The sequence below is a fragment of the Prionailurus bengalensis genome, chromosome C2 (assembly GCF_016509475.1).
Source record: "Prionailurus bengalensis isolate Pbe53 chromosome C2, Fcat_Pben_1.1_paternal_pri, whole genome shotgun sequence".
Lineage (NCBI taxonomy): Eukaryota > Metazoa > Chordata > Mammalia > Carnivora > Felidae > Prionailurus > Prionailurus bengalensis.
The window spans coordinates 49,593,241-49,617,121 of record NC_057350.1 but is presented as its reverse complement, the minus strand read 5'-3'; the positions used below and the strand labels follow the sequence as shown (position 1 = coordinate 49,617,121).

General features: G+C 38.9%; 1 protein-coding gene and 1 long non-coding RNA gene across 2 annotated transcripts in view; one reads left to right on the top strand and one right to left on the bottom strand.

The window, feature by feature from the left end:
• Nucleotides 1–9,076, bottom strand: part of CEP97 (centrosomal protein 97) — a 28,339-nt gene extending 19,263 nt beyond the window's left edge. The window contains 6 exon segments of the mRNA XM_043594044.1: nt 2,169–2,335; nt 2,895–3,008; nt 4,608–4,709; nt 6,013–6,171; nt 6,854–6,996; nt 8,848–9,076. Of these exon segments, the coding sequence (XP_043449979.1) occupies nt 2,169–2,335; nt 2,895–3,008; nt 4,608–4,709; nt 6,013–6,171; nt 6,854–6,996; nt 8,848–8,890 (728 nt within the window). The 5' untranslated portion in view covers nt 8,891–9,076.
• Nucleotides 8,458–12,957, top strand: LOC122491388. Its single transcript, XR_006299346.1, has 2 exons — nt 8,458–8,785; nt 12,644–12,957. It is a non-coding gene; the product is annotated as an uncharacterized LOC122491388 (long non-coding RNA).
• The last annotated feature ends 10,924 nt before the right edge of the window (nt 12,958–23,881 follow it).

Here is a 23,881-nt window from a genome sequence, read left to right as displayed (position 1 = left end):
ACTTGTATTAAAACTATTTCCACAGTGTACAAACATAGCCTTTGCATTATTATTCATCTATTCAACAATTCATCTTCTCATCTCTTTTTTTTTTTTTTTTAAGTTAGCTTTATGTCCAATGTGGGTCTTGAACTCATTACTCTGAGATCAAGAGTCACATGTTCTAGACACCTGGGTGGCTCAGCTGGTTAAACGTCTGACTTCAGCTCAGGTCATGATCTCACATTTTGTGAGTTCAAGCCCCACACTGGGCTCGCTGCTGTCACTGCAGAGCCTGCTTCAGATCCTCTGTCCCCCTTTCTGTCCCTCCTTGCTCACGTTTTCTCTCTCTCTCTCTCTCTCTCCCCCTCTCAAAAATAAAAATATAAACAAACAAACAAGTCACATGCTCTACCAACTGAGTCAGCCAGGCACCCCAAATATCTTCTGCTTTTTAGCATTTGCTTTAGTTTCTATGAAACACCTCAATTTTCAGTCTTTATCTTTAAGTAATACTGACAATTATCCTTTATTAAGCACCTATTATATGATCAGTATTATGCTATATGCATTATCCTGATCCTCAGTCTTGAAAGCTATTATCCACATTTTACAGATGAGAAAACAAAGGCTCACAGAAACTAAGGAACTTGTCCAGGCCACACAGCTAATAGGTGGGAGGGAAAGATGCGAAGCCTTCTCTTGTCCCTCTTCCCAGGTCTCTTTTTACACCAAAGTCTTATCTCTGCCCATCTCACCTCCTGCCTCCTACATGAAAATGTTGCCAGTCATACTTGCATAGAAAAATCTGACAAGTATTTTTTCTGTTAAAGGAAGAGCCAGAGAAGATAATCAGATATAAACCCATATTCAAGCTTTAGAACTACCCATAGTTGAAAACAAAATAAGGTTTCTGAGTACACAGCAACACACTGCAAAAGACAAGCCACACTTTTTTCTAGGCAAACTAGACCCTACACATGTCCCTCCCCTACACTATGTAGGTCCTGACTGCCATTCCTCACTGCCCCATGCCTTATTCAGCAACTAGATGAAGCAGCAGGAAGAAGGAAAAGGAAAGCCCTGTCAGTAATCTACCACTCATCCTCCCACGGGCATACCCCTCAAGCAGCTACTATCAGTCTCTAGTACAGATGGAGAGAAATGGTAAGAAATAACATACATGTTGAGTCCATGAGTGCATGTAGGTATGCAGTGAGAGGGGGAGGTGAAATGAGGCACAGTGAAGAGAATACACTCATCTCAATTCTCATGCCCTTTAACTCTGCTCTCCCCCTCTTGTCCACTTCCTAGTTTCTTATCTCCCCTAAAGCTCTGATTCCACTGACCACATGTCAGCGTCCAGAATACCCCATCATGCAGAGGTACCAGCTCCAAGTGTAGAAACCATCCATGATTAGAGAGATAGGGGAGTTCCACTTCTGCTGCTTCACAGGGAGGAGTAGGGGAGGACCAATCAGCATGCCTACTACCAGTTCCAAATGGGAACTTGGCAGGAATTTTCCCACGGAATCACTGTTATAAATGGTAGTTGGGTCCTATTATTAATACCGCCCCTACATATAGGATGGATTAGAAGCTTTTGTGGGATTGATCTGAGACCCTATATAGCATCCATAACATGATTTCTACAGAAAACGCACCAGGGGTAACTGGGTGGCTCAGTCGGTTGAACATCCAGCTTCAGCTCAGGTCATGATCTCGTGGTTTGTGAGTTCAGGCCCCGCATCAGGCTCTGTGCTGACAGCTCAGAGCCTGGGGCCTACTTTGGATTCTGTGTCTCCCTCTCTCTCTGCCCCTGCCCCACTTGTGCTCTGTCTCTCTCTCTCTCTCTCTCTCTCTCAAAAATAAATAAATATTAAAAAAAAAAAATGCTCCAAGCCCCTGAACAACCAACAAAAGACCTTTTAGAAATCAAATTGTTGTAAGTTGGGCACTAAGTTAAACTCACTAGCCCCAGCATCTGGGGCTGATATTTATATCTTATCCCTTCTTAGGATAGAAAATCCTAAACGACCAGCATATAGTTTGCCATATGATTGCATTAATGATCTTAATTTCTAAATGCACATCTTAAGAAATATTTCGTTTATTAATCTGTAGCCAGCTAGAAATGGTCTTTATGGTAACTTCCATGATTAATGTGATATTAAAGAGGTCATGTTCACCTTTCCTTCTGAGAAATCACATATCCATCTAGGACTCTGAGGTTTAAGCACCAGCTGACGATGTATGGCCGATAATCAAACCCTGGAATGGACGGTGTTGCCATCACACAAGGATTGTTCATGATTGACAACTGTTCCAATTCAGTTAAGGATGCCAAAAAAGAGATCTGAAACAAAGGATATCTTTGTTGAATGAAATAGACTATTCATTATCAAGCACAGGGCTTCCATTGTTGATTACACATCTTTGGCAGTTTGAGAATGCAACAATTTCCCTCTTGTTCTGAAAAGCAACAAGTACCACTCTTATATTATCCAAAGACTTCCAAAATTCCATCAATATGACCATCTGTCCTTGCTTCACAAAACCGCTTACAAAGTATCAGCAATGTTTCCTAATAGAGAAAATCTTATCTTGAAAACATAGTAGCCAGAGAAAGGTAGAGTGTCCTTTATTGACCCCTTTAATGTAGATATACATCTACCACAAATCCTTTCCAAATGGAACAAAAGTTGCAGCATTACAAATGAAATGAAGCGTTAATGACCCACTGACATTAAAAAAAAGTAGAAAGAAAAATAACGATCATCTTGAATCCAGTGTTTCATCTTAATGGTAGTGTCTTCCAAGATGCTCACAGTTCACAAGTGAGCTCACAACTTTATCCTGCATCTCTTCTATTCTTTGTGGCTTCCTGGATCCCACAAAATACCCTCAAATTTTACCTCATTTAGGTCACGGATTTCATTTTCTGCCAAGGAAAGTATAGCAAGACTTCTGGGTAGATAAGCTGGTGCCATTCTAAGAGAAGTGATGATGTTTCCATGTAAAAGCAGGGTCTTGAAGGTAAAAACAGAATGAAATTACAAATGAAAAAATTACAAATGTATCTATTTTGACATAACCAAAATGGTGAGTATGAAAAATAAAGGGACCTATTTTATTATACTTTTCATCACTTACAAAGCAAAGATTAATAACGCTGCAAGGGTCCTAGGTGGTCTTCTTATCCAACTTTCTCTTTTTGTGTCCACATTCTGAGCTCAAGAACATTTAAAGATGTGTCCAAGAACACACACTTGGTATAGTAACTAGCATTTTTTGAGATTTAAGTTATTAAAACTTGAACAATTTCCAACATATTGTTCATTTCCTTTTAAAACATCAAAATAGGGGCACCTGGGTGGGTTGGTCGGTAGAGCATGCAACTCTTGATCTCATGGGTTATGAGTTCAATCCCACAATGGGTAGAAAGATTACTTAAAAATAAAACCTTTAATACAAAATCAAAATAAAGAGTGAGAAAAGTGAAAGATAACATTAAAAGAATCACATATATGGGTGTCTGGGTGGCTCAGTCAGTTGAGCGTCTGACTCTTGATCTTGGCTCAGGTCATGATTTCACAGCTTGTGAGAGCCAGCCCCATGTTGAGCTTTGCGCTGAGAGCTTGGGATTCACTCTCTCCCTCTCTCTCTCTGTCCCTCCTCTGCTTGCACTCTCTCTCTCAAAATAAATAAATAAACTTTAAAAAAAATCACACATAAAGCAAATTTTCCAAAAGAGAGACGTAACCCACAACCCACAATTTACAACTGTATTCTCTTGAAAGCTAAAAGCTTAAGAAAGGTAGAACATGCTATTTGCAGATAAAGCTGATTCAAATTATGTCAGCAACAATGAATAACTAAAGGCTTTGAATACCCAGGGTTCTGATAAAATAATCATTCCAGGAAAAAAAAATCCTTAGTTCATTTGAATTCTCTTAGTATATGGATACATCAGATTGTTTACAGTAATTGCTGCTAAAAATGATTTATGCTCAAGACATGGGGAACGGTGAGTTAATAACACTGCTTCTAAGGTTTAACAAATTCACCTAATGCTAATAATATCCAACGATGCAAAAATATGGAAAAAGCCTACATGTTTTTGAAGCTTCAATTGCAACTGTTACTTATTTGATTGCATAATTCATTCCCCTCCATAAAAAGTGCTATATATTACAGGTTTACTTTTTAAATTAAAGTGAAGTTACTTTTGATAACTTAGTGATAACTATTACTCAAAAAACAGCCATCCCGAGTGTCAAAAAACAGATTCAAGTTCAGGAATGATTACATGTCAGCCCAATATGTTACATATTACATAGCTACGCTGCTAGTGTTGGCTGATTAGACATAAAGGGGACTTCATTATGTTCAAAGGATGGCAAATAAGAATTAACCTTAACTACAATGATCAGTTTTAATTAAAATAAATCAATTACAGAAACTAACAACAGAGTATTTTATACTTCATTTCTGGTACTCTAATAGAATTTTTATCAGAAGTTACGATCTGTTCTTCATACAGAGTAGGATGATTTTAGGCCAATCAGATCACTTTCTTTTGGTATATTAATATAAAATTTCAGAAATGACATAGCAAACAGACTTACCTTCAGTGATACCAATTTCGATAGATCACCAATCTGGGGTATGTTATTGTCTGATAAATCAAGGTGCTGCAGAGCTGTGCAGCTACTGATTTGTTCTATGGCCTGTCACAAGAAAAGCATCACACAAAATCAAAAAACGAAATTCTTCCCTAGTTCCTCATAGCTGAGTCTCCTGCCTCCTCTGCTTCCAATTGTAAGCAGAGGAGGAGAGCTTAGCAAGAGAAAGAGGGGGCAGTAATAATAGAATTTGGTAAATTCTTATGTAACAAGCTTCCACCCTCATTATCCCTCTGAGAGTAGAACCATGTCATCCCAGATATTTATAGCTTGAAAAAACCTTAGTGATAACACATGACAGTTGGTATAGTATAGAGTTTATAAGTAAAGAGTGGAACCAAACTGGATGGATTCAAATCCTGGCTCTGTAACTTCCTGGCTATGTGACCTTAAGCAAGTTACTTTACCTCTCTGGATCTGTTTCTCATTTATGTAATGGACATAATGACTATACCTACTTCATAGGCTGTCATGACATTGAATGAGTTGACAGTTAAGGTGCTTAGAATAGCATCTAGCATTAATTAACTGATCAATAAGTCAGCTATTACTATCATTTAATTGAGTCCCTCATCTAACATATCAAAAAATAGGACACAGAGATTTTAACTTACCAAAATTTTAGAGCTACTAAGTGGTGAAAGCAGGACTAGAGTCCAGATCTCTTGAATTTTATTTTGCATTTATTTATTTTTAATATAATTTATTGTCAAGTTGGCTAACATACAGTGTATACAGTGTGCTCTTGGTTTTGAGGGTTGATTCTGTGACTCATCGCTTGCATACAACACCCTCTCTTTACTTTTAAAACAGTATATTCTCTACTATATTATTAAATGTTTATTCAAAGCTTAATGCAGCATGATACAGTCTCCCTCCTAACATTCCATTCTACTGTTTGATCTATTCTTCTAAGTATAATATAGATTCTTTGTCCACATTGAAAACACTATGGGACTGTGTTATGTGTTTCAAAATAAATTATTTTTTCAGTTTATGTTAACTGAAATGATCCCTGGGAAGTGGGAGTAGGTACTTTCACGTTTTATTCTATTTATTTCTGTATTCACTATTATAGTGAATACCTTTGTAAATTAAAAAAAGAAACAATTCGGGGCACCTGGGTGGCTTGGTCCGTTGGGTGCCTGACTTTGGCTCAGGTCATGATCTCGCAGTTGGTGGGTTCAAGCCCTGTGTAGGGCTCTGTGCTGACAGAGCCTGTGCTGTGGAGCCTGCTTTGGAGTCTGTGTCTCCCTCTCCCTCTCAGCCCCTCCCCTGCTCATGCTCTGGCTCTCTCTCTCTCTCTCAAAAATAAATAAACATTAAAAAAATTAAAAAAAAAATTCACCTTGAGATTATTTCCTGCCAAATTCAGCCATTCCAAATGTACTAGATCCTTTAGCCCTTCCACATAGCCAATGCTATTATGAGGCAAATTTAACACCCTGAGTTGGGTCAGTTTGGCCACACCCATCATTCGCACCAGCCGATTATTAGCCACTGACAACTGTGGAAAGGAAAAGATCATTATTCTTAGTAAAACGTGCATATTATTTTCACATGACAATGGTTAAAAAGATTTGTTTACATGGCCAAATATTCCCAAATATACAAACCAAGTTTGAACTTTTCACATATTTTGTCTAAATACTCTACAGTGCTTGTTGTTGTAAGTTGTTCCTAAGCAATGGAGAATATACATAAAACTGAGCCATCAGAACCTCTCCAACTATTCAAAAGAAAACACTTTTAACAGAGAAATTACTTGAGAATATAAGCTCCACAAGAATGAGGTCCTTATAATGTCTGGCAAAATCTAGAGCAGTACCAGATATATAAGGGGAGACCAATAAACATTAATTGAAAGAATGAATGAATGAACTCTTTACCTCCGTCATAACATAAAAGGTTATCTTAGCAACACGATGCTTTGCCAACATAAAATATTTCCTTTTTTAACAAATGCTTATTTTTCTAGTCTATTTTAAATGCAGCACATACATAAATAAATGTTCATCTTCATGTAAACTGTCATGTAAAAACTTCATGTTCAAATTGTCATGTAAAAATTTAAGGTAACATTTACTGCTTTCCAGGCCTGTATAGTTGCTTTTTGTTAGGTTATTTTATTGTTTTGTATAATAATAAACTGGTTGTATATAACTATTTCCCCAGATAGCAATACCTACCTGTATTAATCGTCTACATTTCTCAAGATTTTCCAATTTAATAATCTGATTTTTATCCAGAATCAAAGTATGAATATCAGCTTCACAGGGTAAGTTTGGACTTAATTTCTGTAGTCCCTGTCCTGACCAGTTGACCACTGATCCTTGAAAATAGAAGAGAAATTGTTAGAAAACACAAATACAATGATTGAGCATAGGGATGGAATTATATTCATAAAATCTCTATATTTAAGGTTAAAAAACGCCAGGGCATAATAAATATCAAGATTTAAAAACTAAAGCAATCGAGTTCTAAAAGACCACAGATTGAAATTATTCACTTTCTCTCAGAAATATCAAAAATTACACCTAAAAATCTGTGATATTCTACTCAAGTTTCTATGATGTAATGCTGTGGAATGCTCCACATTTAAATATGAACTATCCCATATTTTGTGGCTAAGTAATGATTGTATTTTTTTTAATGGAACTAATCTTTTGATAGAGATCAACCTGCTTGCAATCTAACTACCAGTATATCCTAAAGTCCCCGATTATTTTAAAAATCATAGTTCAGTTAATTTATCTATGAATTGAGAACAATACACTTGATTGAGGTGGGGATAAAAAAAAGAAATGATATAAACAAAACTTAGCCCCATTTCTGGCCCACAGAAGCCAATAAAGTAATTTAGTTTCACAGACGTTTCAAATCCTATTTCCCCGGGTTAACCATTGTGCTATCTTGGGCAGGTTATTGATCTCTTTGGGGCTCACTTTTCCACTCTATAACATGGGGTTGATAATAATATTTGCCTTACAATGTTGTTCTACAGAGAAAATGAGATATTTAAAAAAAAAAAAAAGCCTCAGAACATCATCTGGCTCACATAAAAAGTACTCCTTAAATGTTTACTGCTATCACTGTAGTTCCCGTGGTGGGCTGGGGGGGGGGGGGGGGGGGGGTGCAGTTTAAGAGAAGCAGATATCAAAAAGGGGTGGGGCCACAGAAACTGCCAATTTCAAATTTATACCCAGATTAAGATTACTGTGGGAAATAATTATGCGAGATTGCTCTCCTGAAAGGTTTCAACGTTTTTTCATTGTCTAATGGATTCTAGCATTGGCGGGGGGGGGGGGGCGGGGGGGGGGTTGTCACGGGATTCTCTGAGAATTTGGTGAAAGCTGTGTGCTGTGTAATGAAAATGTAGTCTTTGCACGGGGTCGACAGACCCCTTGGAACTATCGATTTCCCCCCACACACATACTCCGAGAAGTTACGGCCCTCAGATAACGACCCCCAGATCCAAGCTTTGGAGAGAGGATTCGACCAGCCCCCGACCCAGTAGGCTGCAGCGGAGCCTCGGAGCCGTAACCAAAACAAAGGAGCTCGGCTCATGCCCGGCGACTCCCGGTCACAGAAGCATCCACACCCTGCGCTCCGCTGGGTGGCCACCAAACCCGATCCCAGGACCTGGTCTGCAGAACAAGGGGTGTAGAACTGTGGCCTCTAGGCCCCCCTAGATTTTATCACAGCCACCGGACACTTCCAAAAAAGGGTTTAACGTCGGTCAGGGAGCTGTGGTTGAAAGACGGTTTCTTAAACGTGATAGGAAGCTAGGGGAAAAGGAGACAGGCAAAGCTAAAGAGGGAGATCCGGCAGTTTTCACTTGGGCATCCAAAATTCGAAGTAAACATCCAAGAAAGGTCACCGCAGCCCGAAATCTACCACCCAAGCAGCTTCAGAAACGCGGGAGCCAGGGAGCCCGGCCACGCGAAGGACCCTGGGGATGTAGTCCCCAGGTCGACCCTTTCCGCAAATCCGCAGAACTAGGCAACACTCAGGAACTACAACTCCCAGAAGGGAGCGCGGCTCCGCGACGCCCACAGTCCCGCATCGAAAGAACTGGTACAGAACTGCACACCTAAACCCAGGCTTCTTCTCTCCACCAGGTAACTATTTAACTTAGTTCCGTGGAGTAAACCTTACGTCTCAAGGGTGAGGATCGCCTTACCATCTCCAGGAGGCAAAGCCGCGTCGACGCGCGCCACCGCCATACTTCCCGCTTGCTAATAATACCAAGCAACTGTCCTCCAGCTGCTTGGTGGAGCCTGTAGTCAGGAGGCAGCAGCCGGAAACTACAGCTCCCAGGATGCACGGCAACCAGACGGCCCAATTGGCTGGTCTGCACCTAATGGTGTAAAACCCGGGTTGGAGTCTGAGCCGCAGTGTGTTCAGGAACTCGGGTCAGCTCCCTTTTCTGACAAATAAGCAACTGTATTGTTAGATGATCGTTTCACTCCCTTTTCTAGGTGTCTCCGAAATTTGACACTTTTTCCATTGAGATAATTATAAGGTCGCTATTTAATGCAGACCGAATTTGAGCGCTCAGTGTTAGAAGTCCTCTCACTGCAGAGGTGGCTGGCTGCCCCTTCTTTTGACAATTCTGAATAAGTTGAAAGTTTTCAACTCTGCTATAAGAATGACTTGGGATGGCACAAAAACAGACACATAGACCAATGGAATAGAATAGAAACCCCAGAACTAGACCCACAAACGTATGGCCAACTCATCTTTGACAAAGCAGGAAAGAACATCCAATGGAAAAAAGACAGCCTCTTTAACAAATGGTGCTGGGAGAACTGGACAGCAACATGCAGAAGGTTGAAACTAGACCACTTTCTCACACCATTCACAAAAATAAACTCCAAATGGATAAAGGACCTAAATGTGAGACAGGAAACCATCAAAACCTTAGAGGAGAAAGCAGGAAAAGACCTCTCTGACCTCAGCCGTAGCAATCTCTTACTCGACACATCCCCAAAGGCAAGGGAATTAAAAGCAAAAGTGAATTACTGGGACCTTATGAAGATAAAAAGCTTCTGCACAGCAAAGGAAACAACCAACAAAACTAAAAGGCAACCAACGGAATGGGAAAAGATATTCGCAAATGACATATCGGACAAAGGGCTAGTATCCAAAATCTATAAAGAGCTCACCAAACTCCACACCCGAAAAACAAATAACCCAGTGAAGAAATGGGCAGAAAACATGAATAGACACTTCTCTAAAGAAGACATCCGGATGGCCAACAGGCACATGAAAAGATGTTCAGCGTCGCTCCTTATCAGGGAAATACAAATCAAAACCACACTCAGGTATCACCTCACGCCAGTCAGAGTGGCCAAAATGAACAATTCAGGAGACTATAGATGCTGGAGAGGATGTGGAGAAACGGGAACCCTCTTGCACTGTTGGTGGGAATGCAAATTGGTGCAGCCGCTCTGGAAAGCAGTGTGGAGGTTCCTCAGAAAATTAAAAATAGACCTACCCTATGACCCAGCAATAGCACTGCTAGGAATTTATCCAAGGGATACAGGAGTACTGATGCATAGGGCCACTGTACCCCAATGTTCATAGCAGCACTCTCAACAATAGCCAAATTATGGAAAGAGCCTAAATGTCCATCAACTGATGAATGGATAAAGAAATTGTGGTTTATATACACAATGGAATATTACGTGGCAATGAGAAAAAATGAAATATGGCCTTTTGTAGCAACGTGGATGGAACTGGAGAGTGTGATGCTAAGTGAAATAAGCCATACAGAGAAAGACAGATACCATATGTTTTCACTCTTATCTGGATCCTGAGAAACTTAACAGGAACCCATGGGGGAGGGAAAGGAAAAAAAAAAAAAAGAGGTTAGAATGGGAGAGAGCCAAAGCATAAGAGACTGTTAAAAACTGAGAACAAACTGAGGGTTGATGGGGGGTGGGAGGGAGGAGAGGGTGGGTGATGGGTATTGAGGAGGGCACCTTTTGGGATGAGCACTGGGTGTTGTATGGAAACCAATTTGTCAATAAATTTCATAAAAAAAAAAGAAAAAAAAAAGAATGACTTGGGAGATCTTGTTGAGATAGTCAAAATGGATACATTTCATATGAAAATTTAAAGCATTCTGGGATAGAAAGTTCTATAAAGTATTTTTAAGTGGTTCTTGAATATTTAACAGAAATTTAGACCTGGGTGTATATTTAATAAGTATGAACCTAGGATTTTTCCAAGGAGTATACAAGAGAAGTTTACAACATAGTCTCCAAATTCAAGAATTACACTTCCCAACGCTATGGGAGGCTTACACCTTTGATATAACTATTTCCTGATAACTAGCATGATTGCAACTATAAACACAGAAAGATCTCAGCAAATGGAGACAGACAGAAACAACAATCTTCAAAGAAGACTTGAAGGAGGAAGTGAAACGGAGCTAGGGCTTAAAAGATGTGTAGACTCTAAAACGATTCAGAAGTACTTGAAAGACATTAGCACAGGCTGCAGGTGAGGGTAGGTGGTAATGAGGTTATTCTCAAAAGAAGAGAAAAACTAACCTAATAGCAGTACAGAAGGTACAAAGGGAACTTCAATTTCTAGTACACATGCCTCCATTCCCCTTGCAACCTTTATTATGAACTCCCCTCTTGCTGGAACAGCGTTGTAGAAAATCTCTGATCATTTGTGTTTGGGGAAATCTGGTAACTCACACTTTTAGATTTTCAGGCCCTTGATCCTGTGAGCATTCCCTTCTTCCTGGGTTCTCCTATCTCTGTGACTACACCTGCCTTAACTCCTTTTTTCACTCAATTTCCCACTGATTTAGTCTGAAGACAAATTTCCTAGTTCTGAAGAGGTAATTAAGACTAGGAATGTTTCTCTTCTAACCAAGAGACGCCTTACCTAGAAAGTGCAATTTTACTATATAGGTGTAAGAACAAAGTGAGTCTGAATACTGTCTCCTACTTTTGTTCCCGGAATATCTCGTGAGAATTGAGGGGAGTCTCTGGCGCAGAGAGAGAGAAAGTGTTTACAGTTCTCTCTAATTTAGCAGGGTAATGACTTGGGAGGGGGATCCTGGTAGCCCAGAGGATACCTGAGGAGTAAAGTTCCCTCTTGCAAGTTTTTTTGTTTTTGGTTGTTTTTTGTTTTGTTTTGTTGTTATTGTTTTGTTTTGTTTTGTTTTGTTTTGTTTTGTTTTGTTTTGTTGAGCAAGAGGGAGAGAGACAGAGAGAATGAATCCCAAGCAGTCTCCTCACTGACAGCGCAGAGCTGCCCTCGGGGCTCAAACTCATGAACAGTGATATCAATATCAAGATTCAGACACTTAACAGACTGAGGCAACCAGGCGCCCCTTTTGAAGAAATTTCTTATTGAAATTCTTTAACTTTGGTTCTAACCTTCTTTTTGATTTACAAACCACTTCAATAATCTGAAAGGGTTGCAGCCTTTCTTCCAGACAAGTGGACAGACAAAATACATGAACCTATCAGTGTATAACTTTTTGCACTCTTTGGGTTTTGTTATTGTGTGTAACACTTATTAAATAATAACAAATAATAATAAGGAATGTTAATATTCATTCAGGATTTCTAGATTTTCCATGAATAGATATATCATAGTGACAGTTCTTCTTTCCATGTCATAAGTCACAGATAAGGGAGCAGGACCATAAGAGTCTGCCAATGACTACTAACCAAAGAAGAAAATGTTTACTTTTATGCACCTAAACCTTCACATAAAGATTTTTTTAATAAAAAAAATTAGCACATTTTCAAAATCTTTACAGTGTTAAAATTCTTGTAATGATATGGGAACTAAAGGAACCCCATGAAAAAAAACCTGCATTTTTTTCTCCTTTTCCTTCTTATATTCTTGCTAGGACCTACATGGCTCTCCTATACGTGGCTTATAGTACCAGTAATGTATGTCCTTGTACATGTCAAGGAGTTAATGATTTCTTTGGAATCTTCCAGCACAAAAGTAACATCTAAGGAGCGAGGTCATCATGAACATTTTCTAAGACCACTGACTCCAGACACCTTGACACCAAGACCACTGGCTCCAAGGCATAAACGACTCATGAAGGACACCTGAGCACTTGCCCTTGTTTTGACCAGTTCCTGGATGCCTGACAGAACATGTACACCAGACCAACATCCTCAGTAAAAACTCCAGACCCCAAGCAAAGATGAGACTCATTCTCCTTTTCCTTTCTGAGTCTCCTAGATGCTCGGTCTGTATCTGCCCTCTCTAGATCTTCAATAAATGCTACTTTCACTTCCTCCCAGCTGCTGTTTGATTTCCGCCTTGTATAAAGCCAAGGATCGCATTGGCTGGTCCTACGGGACCCCCTCTGGGTCCTCAAACCCAGCCAGCCTAAATTATTGAGAAGAGTTTGTAGTTTTAAAGCTTTAAATCTTCAAAGTTATTATACTTACTTTTTTTTCAAATATAAGTTCTCATCCTAATGAGAAAGCCTCCTTTGTTTTGAGAAGATATATTGCACTATCCACAAGTGTTGTTCCAGTTTCTTTTCTATTTGTGTTATCTAAACTTGTATATAATGCTCTCCTGAAACTGCTCTGTTAAAGGTTACCATTCACGATTACAACAGTCTCCTTCCTGCCACTATTCTAGTCTTCAGTTCATCCTTGTTACATGAGCAGTTTAACCTTCTAAAACACAAGGTTCATTTTGTCCATCCCTCACTCAAAAACACCAAATGAAAATTAGTGGAATGAATGGTGGGAGGTATGTGAGACCAGATTATGTTGGCTCTTGAAAGTTGAATTTCAAGAGGGAAGTGTTTGAGGAGGGGATTAACACGCTAATAGGGGTTTTACTTAGATAATGCCAGTAGCACTGGGCAGCTGCATTACAGATGCAGGGGATGACTCAGGGCTATCAGCCCTTGCAGAGATCAGGTACACTGTGCTGATACAAAGGAAAGTGTTGTGGGGCCTAGGCCTGACACCCCCCCCCCCACAAATGCTCCTTTGTTGAAAGGTTCATAGTGTTGGTCAGCAGAATCCTCCTACTTGATTTGAGCTTGCAAGGTTTAACATACATATAAGATGAGGCAATTTAGTTAAATAAATTAGATGTACAAGCTGTATCTGAAGCACAAAAGACTTACTGTGGTGTGATTTTAAAGGGTTCCTGGTTCACTTAGGATGTGGGACTGTGCCCAGGAACATCTAGCCAGTCTTTTAAAAATCCATGACTATACTTAGTTGACTCTATAATAGGAATGCTTTCATCCAGATTCTGGGTCAGATAAACCAGACAAAACTCTGGTTCTGCTATTGCTATAAACTTTCAGGAATGGGGGCTCCTGGACGGCTCAGTCAGTTAAGTAACCCACTCTTGGTTTCAGCTCAGGTCATGATCTCATGGTTTATGAGTTTGAGCCCCGTGTTAGGCTCTGTGCTGACAGTGCAGAGCCTGCTTGGGATTCTCTCTCTCCCTCCCTGTTCTTTCTCTCAAATAAAATAAATAAACTTTAAAAAATACTATATACTTAAAAAAAATAAAATGTAGGGGCACCTGGGTGGCTCAGTTGGTTAAGCATCTGCCTTTGTCTTAGGTCATGATCTCACAGTTTATGAGTTCAGGCCTGTCCACACAGAGCCCGCTTCAGATCCTCTGTCCATCTCTCTCTCTCTGCCCCCCCCCCCACCCCTGCTTTCGCACTCTCTTTCTCTCAAAAAAATAAATAAATTGGGGCACCTGGGTGGCTCAGTTGGCTAAGCGTCCGACTTCAGCTCAGGTCATGATCTCATGGTTCTCGTGAGTTTGAGCCCTGCATCAGACTCTGTGCTGACAGCCTCTGGTGCCTGCTTGGGATTCTGTGTGTTCCTCTCTCTCTGCCCCTCCCCCACTCACACTCACTCGTTCTGTCTCTCTCAAAAATAAACATTTAAAAAATAAATACATTTTAAAAACTTAAAAAATAAATACATAAATTAAATGTAAAAACTATGATTAGCTGTAGACTGTCCAAAAGCAGGAGGTAGGCTGGATTTGGTCCATGGGCCATAGTTTGCCAATTCCTTCTAGAGAATATCTATATAAAGTAGCCTTTTGAGTTTATAATTTCATTTGAAGGCATGAAAGGGAATTTCTGATTTTCTTCATAACATTTTCTTTACTCTAGTTTTATTTCTTCTTCTTTTTTTAAAATTGTCTTTTAAGTAGGCTCCATGCCCAACATGGGATTTGAACTCATGACCCTGAGATTAAGAGTTGCATGTTCTACTAACTGAACCAGGCAGGTGCCCGGTGGGAGTTCGTATTTTAAAGATATTATTATTATTCGTATTCTTTCTGTATTATAGATTTTGTATTGTAGTTAAATATGAAAATCTTAGTGATTTCAAAGTTTTAAAAGTATAATTTCAGAAGAAAAAAGTTAACATATTTGCATTCCTCAGCATATCAATATACTTCATTTCTACTTGATATTCTCTCAACTGGAAAGGAAGAAAAGCAAAAAAAAAAGTTAAAAGGTATGAGATGACCAAAAATTTGACCACAGGGAAATTTTCAAAACCTATTTCTTGAAAACAGCAGTCCCAAATCTATGTACGGTATATACTCATTTTTGTTTTAAAAAAATATGGGAGGCAGGGGTCTAGATATATAAGAGATTGAAAAGAGGGACACCTGGGGGCTCAGTCTGTTAAGCATCTGACTCTTGATTTTGGCTCAGGTCATGATCTCACAGTTGGAGAGATTGAACCCTAAATTGGGCTCTGTGCTGACTGTGAGGGGCCTGCTTGGGATTCTCTCTCTCGCTCTCTCTCTCTCTGCCCTTCTCTATTTCTGTCTCTCAAAATAAAATAAACTTTTTAAAAAGTGAGAGATTGATAAGAAACAAACCAACACGTTAACAGGATCTTCTCTGGGTAGGAAGATTACGGAGACATTACTTTTCCCTTGCATGTGGGTTTTTGTTTTTGTTTTGAAAGAGAGTACCAGGTGAGGAGAGGGGCGGAGAGGCCCAGGGAGAGAGAGAATCTTAAGCAGGCTCCACACTCAGCATAGAGCCCAACACAGGACTTCATCCCATGCTCCCAGGATCATGACCTGAGCCGAAATCTAGAGTCTGACACCCAACTGATTGAGCTACCCAGGTGCCTCTAGCTTGCCTGTCATTTTCTAAAATTTTTACAAGTATATCTTTTATTTTTTAATGTTTTTATTAATTTACTTATTTGTAAGTAAGAGAGCAGGGCAGAGTGTAAGCAGGGGAGGGGCAGAGAGAGAGGAGACACAGAATCTGAAGCAGGGTCTAGGCTCCAAGCTGTCAATACAGAGCCTGACGGGGCTGAAACTCAGGAATTGTGAGATCATAACCTGAGCCAAAGTCAGACACTTAACTGACTGAGCCGCCCTGGCGCCCCTACAGTAATATATTTTTTAAAATAAACAGATATATGCTACACTATTTTAAAATAGAAAGTAGGGACACCTGGGTGGCTCAGTCAATTTGGCGTCTGACTCCCGATATTAGCTCAGGTCATGATCTCATGTTCATGGGATCAAATCCCGTGTCAGGCTCTGTGCTGACAGTGCAGAGCCTGCGTGGTATTCTCTCTCTCTAAATAAACAAAGTTAAGAAAAAAATAGTTTAAAAAATGAATCAAGTTGGGGGGGGGTAAAAACTACCACTCTTATAAATGAACTTTTTGAGCTTTTAAGCAGTCTTCCAAGTACAAATGACACTTGCAACTTTTATTTACACATTCACTTAATTTTCAATTGGGAATATGATGAATCACTTTTATAGGTTCCACTACCTTTTGGAAACACTTCAAAAGAGAATGAATGAAATTAAAATGTCAAGAATCCCTTTATCACTCTTTTAAACAAGAAACAACTTCTTTCCAGTTAATTAGTTAAAGGCACCTGAAAAATATCTCACAGTAGCTTTATTCTTGAAATTATTTATATTTCCACCTGTTTCTTTTCTCAGATATTAGCTGATTATTACATGTGGAAAAAATAAAAATTTTAGTATCTCATCTTGACATGGCTAACTCCTCTATATTCATTGTTTTGGCCCTTCCATTTATTTAGAAGTAATTATTTTATCTATTATAATTTATAAGACTGTTTCTGTCCACCTTCCTGAAATCTTGTTGCTTTGAAGAATGGTGAGCTAACCGTTTACATACAGTGGGCATGGTGGAGACAATCATTGATTGGTTCCCCCGTCTGTTTTGTTTCCTCTCTCTGGGAGAACTCACTATTTGTTCAGCCCGACTCTCTGGAAAAAATTCCAACTGAGCCTTTTTATAATAATAAGGCAGAGCAATCCGCTCCTCTGTCCAAATATTATTATAGGATTTTCTTTTCTTTTTAAGTTTATTTTGCAAGAGAGAGAGCACACTGCATACCTAGCTTTTACATTTTAAGTGACTGGAAAAAATCAAAAGAATAACATTTAATGACACCTAAAATTATATTTAATTCAAATTTCAGTGTCCATAAATAATATATTTTTGGAATAAGCCATACTTATTTACCTATTGTTAATGGCTGCATTTACCATACAATAAAGAACTCATGATTGAGACCATATGTGGCATTCTTATCACTTCCATTACCTACTACAAATCACCACAACACATTTTTACCTGACACGATTTCAAGTGCCATGCGTTATTACCATACTGTGACAATTTATTGGTTTGTTTTATTACCAACATATACCTATCATATAAAAAAAAAAAAGAAAAAGAAAAATGTAGACTTCAAATATTCCATCTTTAAGGTATGGTTAAGTGTGAATTATTTTGTTACCAAATTAGATGGCAAAATATTATGATTATTCTGCAGTGAACCATTCTCTATGCTTAAAGAATGCAAGATATGTCTACCCACCAGACTAAACAGCCATCACAACATTTCCAAACCACAGGAATCAATCAGAAAAGTTAGAAAATTTTTTGTAAATTTTTTTCAACGTTTATTTATTTTTGGGACAGAGAGAGACAGAGCATGAACGGGGGAGGGGCAGAGAGAGAGGGAGACACAGAATTGGAAACAGGCTCCAGGCTCTGAGCCATCAGCCCAGAGCCTGACGCGGGGCTCAAACTCACGGACTGCGAGATCATGACCTGGCTGAAGTCGGACGCTTAACCGACTGCACCACCCAGGCACCCCTTTTTTTTTTAAATTTTTTTTCAACGTTTATTTATTTTTGGGACAAAGAGAGACAGAGCATGAACGGGGGAGGGGCAGAGAGAGAGGGAGACATAGAATCGGAAACAGGCTCCAGGCTCTGAGCCATCAGCCCAGAGCCTGACGTGAAAAGTTAGAAAATTTTGATGTCTCCTCATAGTAAAATTTCTTCAAAGAAAGAAATGAGAGAAAAGAGCCCGTGGCTCATTTGTTAGACAGGCAAAGAAAGTCATTTACTTATGGTATGTTAATTAAATGATGTTTGCAGCAGCTGAAGAAATATATCTAGAAAAAATAAACTGGTTTAAGACCATTAGCCTTTAGGTGAGAACAGCTGCTTTAAGTGTTAAAGATGCTGGGAACAACATCAATAGGCAGTTTAAGTTATTTGGTGAAGGCAAATTATTTTGAATGGTTTCCCATGGCTCTTATTGAATGGACAGGTGTTATTGATACAGCTTATTTGTGCCCATTTGTTCCAGAAATCAATGTTTGAAACGACTGAAGAATAGCTTCTATGAATAGGCTGCATGAAACAGGTGACAATATCATTAAAGAAGTAGAGAAAACACTAATTAATTACATCTGAAGTGAAATCAGCTATGATGTGTTACAACTTATGTAAGTGGAAAAAGGCTCCGTTTGACACATTTTCAACACTTGTGAATATGTAAGATGCTAAATTCTATGGTTATACCATTATTGTATTATCAATCAACAGGTACTTTGTGGAAAACATTTGAATCTACCATGTGTTATTGAACCAGTAGTGTTAATAATAAACTTCATTTGTTCTCATGGACTTCCATGAAATCTTGTCAGAATTAGGCGCTGAATATCCCGACTTGCCCTACCACACAGCATTTAATAATGTTTTGTTGTGATTTTTTTTTTAACTCAGGGTCAAGATTGAAGTTTTTCTAAATGAAAAGAACCCTCCTAAACTACTATTATGGAACACTGACAGAAAGGCTTTAGAATTAGTTTTTGCTAATTTGCTAGTTTTGATCATTTAATGACGCTTCTTAATGAACTCAACCTAAAATTATAAAACAACACAGCACTTACATGCAAAACTTATTCTAAGGTATTTTGACAAAAAATAACATTAGTAGATTTACAAGTTAAATCAAAAAGCAAGATCTCCATTCTCAAACAGATTTGCAGTGGTTATATTTTTTAGCTCAAACTATAATTTTAGTGGTATTGAAAGATCTCCATGCAAATACAAAGGAAAATTCAATATTTTAAGACCCACTTCACTGTGCAATTAGCTTTCATTTAACTTTCAATTGGAAATAATTATTAATCATGCTAAAAAGAAAATATCAAAAGAATAATCTACTTCTGTAATCGACTTCTAAAAGATTGACATGCTCAATTATCATATGCCCTTGGATTGGTATTAGTTTTGAGCAGTATTTATCTGGGTGAAAACACATTTTTCAAAGATGAAGTATGTAAAATCTCATTACAGATCAGGATTGAGAGTCAAACATTTGTAGTTGATTTTAATGGTAGGGAATAACTTAAAACCCTAATTAGGAGAAATGTCTATCTTCTACCTCCCCCCAAAAGAGTTTCATTTTTCTCTTTAATAGAGTTGTTTTTACCAAAACTCATACTCAAAACTGTCATTATATTTTAAATTCCATCAATGAAAATGTTGTGAAAATTTTTTTCTCTTATTATATAAGTGCCTATATAACATCCTCAATTTTGCTTATTAGCCCACAAATTCTAAAATATTTACTATTTATAAACCTCTTTGGATGAATTAAAAATCTGAGCAGGAAGTTAGCCAGTTGAAGGGAGGAAAGATTTCCAGTCAAAGAAGATAGCTTGAGCACATGAGTGAGAACCAATAGAATATGTGACAAATAATAAGCAGTTACTACATACTGAAGGATACAAACACCATGCTTCCTTCTTGCATTTTTGAGCCAATCAGTAATACCAATTTCTTCCAGAAGATGGCTCCCTTTAATTATTTTACCAACATTTTATAACGAAAAATTTCCAACATATAGATAATTTGAAAGGATTTTACTGTGAGTACTCATAAACTCACTACTTTGATTCTCTTATTGACATTTTATTATGCTTGTTTTATCATACATCTTTCCATTTATCTATCCCCTCCATCCATTCACTATACTTCTCCCTATTTACTTAAGCCAGTATTTCATTAACTAGTACTCATTATTTATTTAGTTTCATTTCTTTTAAAGTAAAATTCACATACAATAAAATGCTCAAATCTTAGCAAACATCCCCTGAGTTTTGACCAACTGTGTAATTAACCCACAATCTATAGACATAGAACAGTACCATTACCAGAAATCTCCCTTATATACCTTCCGGCTCAATCCTTCCCTTCCCACCCAGAAGTAACCACAGTTCTGATTTTTTCCCATCAAAAATTAGTTTTGCATGGTGTAGAACTTGATATACATGGAATCATACAGTGGTACTTTTTTGGGGGTAAGACTTCTTCCACTTAGCACAATGTTTTTCATACTCATATTGATATGTAAATCAAAAGTTCATTCCATTTTAGGGGTGCCTAGTTGGCCCAGTCGGTTAAGTAACCTGACTCTTGATTTTGGGTCAGGTCATGATCTCACCATTCGTGAGATCGAGCCCTGCATGGGGCTTTTTTTGGATTTTGTCTCTTCCTCTCTCTCTGCCCCTCCCCTGCTCTCTCTCTCTCAAAATAAATAAATAAACATTTTTTTAAGTTCATTCCATTTTATTTCTGTGTAGTAGTCCATTGTATAAATATATATTACTGTTTACTTATATATTCACTTATTGATGGGGCACCTACACTGTTTCCTGTATTTGTTATGAATACAGCTGTTGTTCTTGTATAAGTAATTTTTTAATTAAAAAAATTTTTTAGTTACAAAATAATACAAATAGTGCTTGCCCTCCCTATCTTCCAGGATCGAATTGTGGGACTTAAATCTTTCTATCCCAAAGCACATTAGAATTGTTTGAAATGTTTTATCAGGGAAAAGTAATTAAAAGAGTACATAACAATATAGAGACTATTTTAATGAACCCTCCAACTCAACACCAGCTTCAACTATTATCCATTCCTGGTCATTTTTTCATCCATGCCCTTAGCCACTGGCTGCTCTCTCATATTATTTTAAGACAAATCCCAACCATCATGCTATTTCATCTATAAATATTTAGTATGTATCTAGAAGTATAAGAACCCTTTTCAAAATTAAACATGACCACAGTACAATTAGAACACCTAAAGGATTAACAGTAAGTCTAAGTATCATCCAAAATCCAATCAGTATTCAGATTACCCCATATGGTCTGTCCAGCATGTTTGTTCAAATCAGGCCTCAAATTAGGTCCATATGTTGCAATTGGTTGCAGAAGTTCTTAAATCTCTTTTAATCCATAGGTAGAGCCAGCTTCAAGTTGTGCAACCAACCAATGCAGTCACACAGGGCCTGACACTTAGGTGCATCCCACACTTGGGGTTTAATGCTCTGCATTAACTGTCTAGGATAGCTGTAAATCTGTCCTTGAATTTCTGTTCTGTAGGTGAAGTACAATGGGGACAATGGGGCATGTGCCTGGGGCTTGGAGCCTCAGCTCACCCGCAGGTCCACTTCCTGCAGCCTCCTCATTTTCTAGGGATGGGTTCTGAGAGTGGCTGATTCTGCCACTCACCAAAGGTAGCCACACTGCCATGCATTCCAAAAGTGGCTTGCTGCCCACCCCCTTCCAAGACCCAGATACACAACACATCCCAGGGGATTGCCCATTCCCTGTGGGTTAGGCAGGGGGTACCGGGTGGAAGGAGATGGCCAGCTGGACACCACCCCCGCCCCCCTGTTGTGGGGCACAACATGTTGGTCCAGAGACCAGCAGGAGGGACAACCCAAGAGCTGGCTTGGCCTTGCCTGTTCCAATGCACGCATCAAGTCACAGGGCAGGTCCCTGGGCACCTGTGAGGGGCTGCAAGGCCCTAGTGAATGTCCTTGCCTAAGGGAGCATGAGGTTAAACAGCAAATGAAAAACCACCATGAAAGGTCAAGAGACAGATTACTGAAGACAGGAAAGAGATTAATATTTTATACCTTTGTCCTGCTATTTGAAAAAGGAGACACCACTTTCATTTTACACCAGGCCATGAAAATTATTTATGCAGCTTATCTTGTCAATTGGATAGGCTCTAATCTCTCTCCTTTCAATTTACACATTGTTGAAGAGTTTAAGTCATCCTGTAGATGCCAGTTGCATCCCTATGGAATTGTTTCACATGTTCCTGTCCTCCATATTTCATATAATGATAGATATGAAGACTTGATTAGATTTACATTAAAAAAAATTTTTTTTGTTTATTTATTTTTGGAGGAGAGAAAGACAGAGAATGAGCAGGGGAGGCTCAGAGAGACAGGGAGACACAGAATCCAAAGCAGGCTCCAGGCTCTGAGCTCTCAGCTCATAGCCTGATGTGGGCTTGAACTCAGGAGCTGTGAGATCATGACTTGAGCTGAAGTCGGACACTTAACCAACTGAGTCACCCAGGCACCCCATGAATTTAGATTTATAGAATACTTCATAATTTGTAATTTTAATAATGATTTATAATTTTATTTTTAAAAGTAATCTCTAGGGGCGCCTGGGTGGCGCAGTCGGTTAAGCGTCCGACTTCAGCCAGGTCACGATCTCGCGGTCCGGGAGTTCGAGCCCCGCGTCGGGCTCTGGGCTGATGGCTCAGAGCCTGGAGCCTGTTTCCGATTCTGTGTCTCCCTCTCTCTCTGCCCCTCCCCCGTTCATGCTCTGTCTCTCTCTGTCCCAAAAATAAATAAACGTTGAAAAAAAAATTAAAAAAAAATAAATAAATAAAATAAAAGTAATCTCTATACCCAATGCAGGCTAGAACTCACAACTCAGAGATCAAGAGTGTAATACTCCACTAATTGAGCCAGCTAGGCACCCCACTAATGCTTCATAATTTTAAAGAAAGCTTCATAATTTTTAATGCTATATAGTTTTTTGTTAATGTTTATTTATTTTGAGAAAGAGAGAGCATGAGCAGGAGGAGGCAGAGAGAGGGAATCCCAAGCAGGCTCCATACCCAGCACAGAGATCAACGTGAGGCTCAATCCCACAAGCCTGAGATCATACCTGAGCCAAAATCAAGAGTCACATTCTTAACTGACTGAATGACCCAGGTACCCCACACTTTCTTATTCTAAGAGCATGTGAGCATAATATAAGGTGTGATACACACAATGTGTTACAAAGAACCCTGAAATGCCAGCTCAAGAATGACCTCCAGGAAAGAGTAAAAGAACTAAAATCCCTAAGATCTAGTTTCCTGCGTTTCCTCCACAGAACTACTCAAGCCAAACATAATTTTGAAGACCAGTAAAATAAAATCTTCCTAAAATGCTTGAGAAGGGACTATAAATTCCAGGGTTCAGTGGACCAAATTCCTGCAGGTAAATCTTGGCTCTGTCTTCTATTCTACTCAGGTGGTTTTCTTCCTTCCTTCCTTTTCTTTCTTTCTTTCTTTCTTTCTTTCTTTCTTTCTTTCTTTTCTTTCTTTCTCAAACATTTGTTTAACCAGCATCGATTTAAAACAAAGAGAGATGTATGAATGTCAGAGTTGACTAAATTCATCAAGCCACGGAAGCTTGAGGCATCCATCTGCCCATCATCTATTTAGATAATATCCTCCAAGTATATCAGGTATTCTGAAAATCTGGTCAGAGTTGGTCAGGCTGTCAAATTCCTCCTCTTTGCTTTTCAATTCCATGCTGATTTCTATTTACTCATTCTTTTCTCTTTTTTAAGATTTTATTTTTAAGTAATCTCTATAGCCAATGTGGGGTTCAAACTCACAATCCCGAGATCAAGAGCCGGATGCTCCACCAACTGAGCCAGCCAGGCGCTATTAACTCATTCTTAAGACTGGTTTCAACAAAACTACAGCTTTCTTTTTGTTTGTTTGTTTACTTACGAGAGAGAGAGAGAGAGAGAGA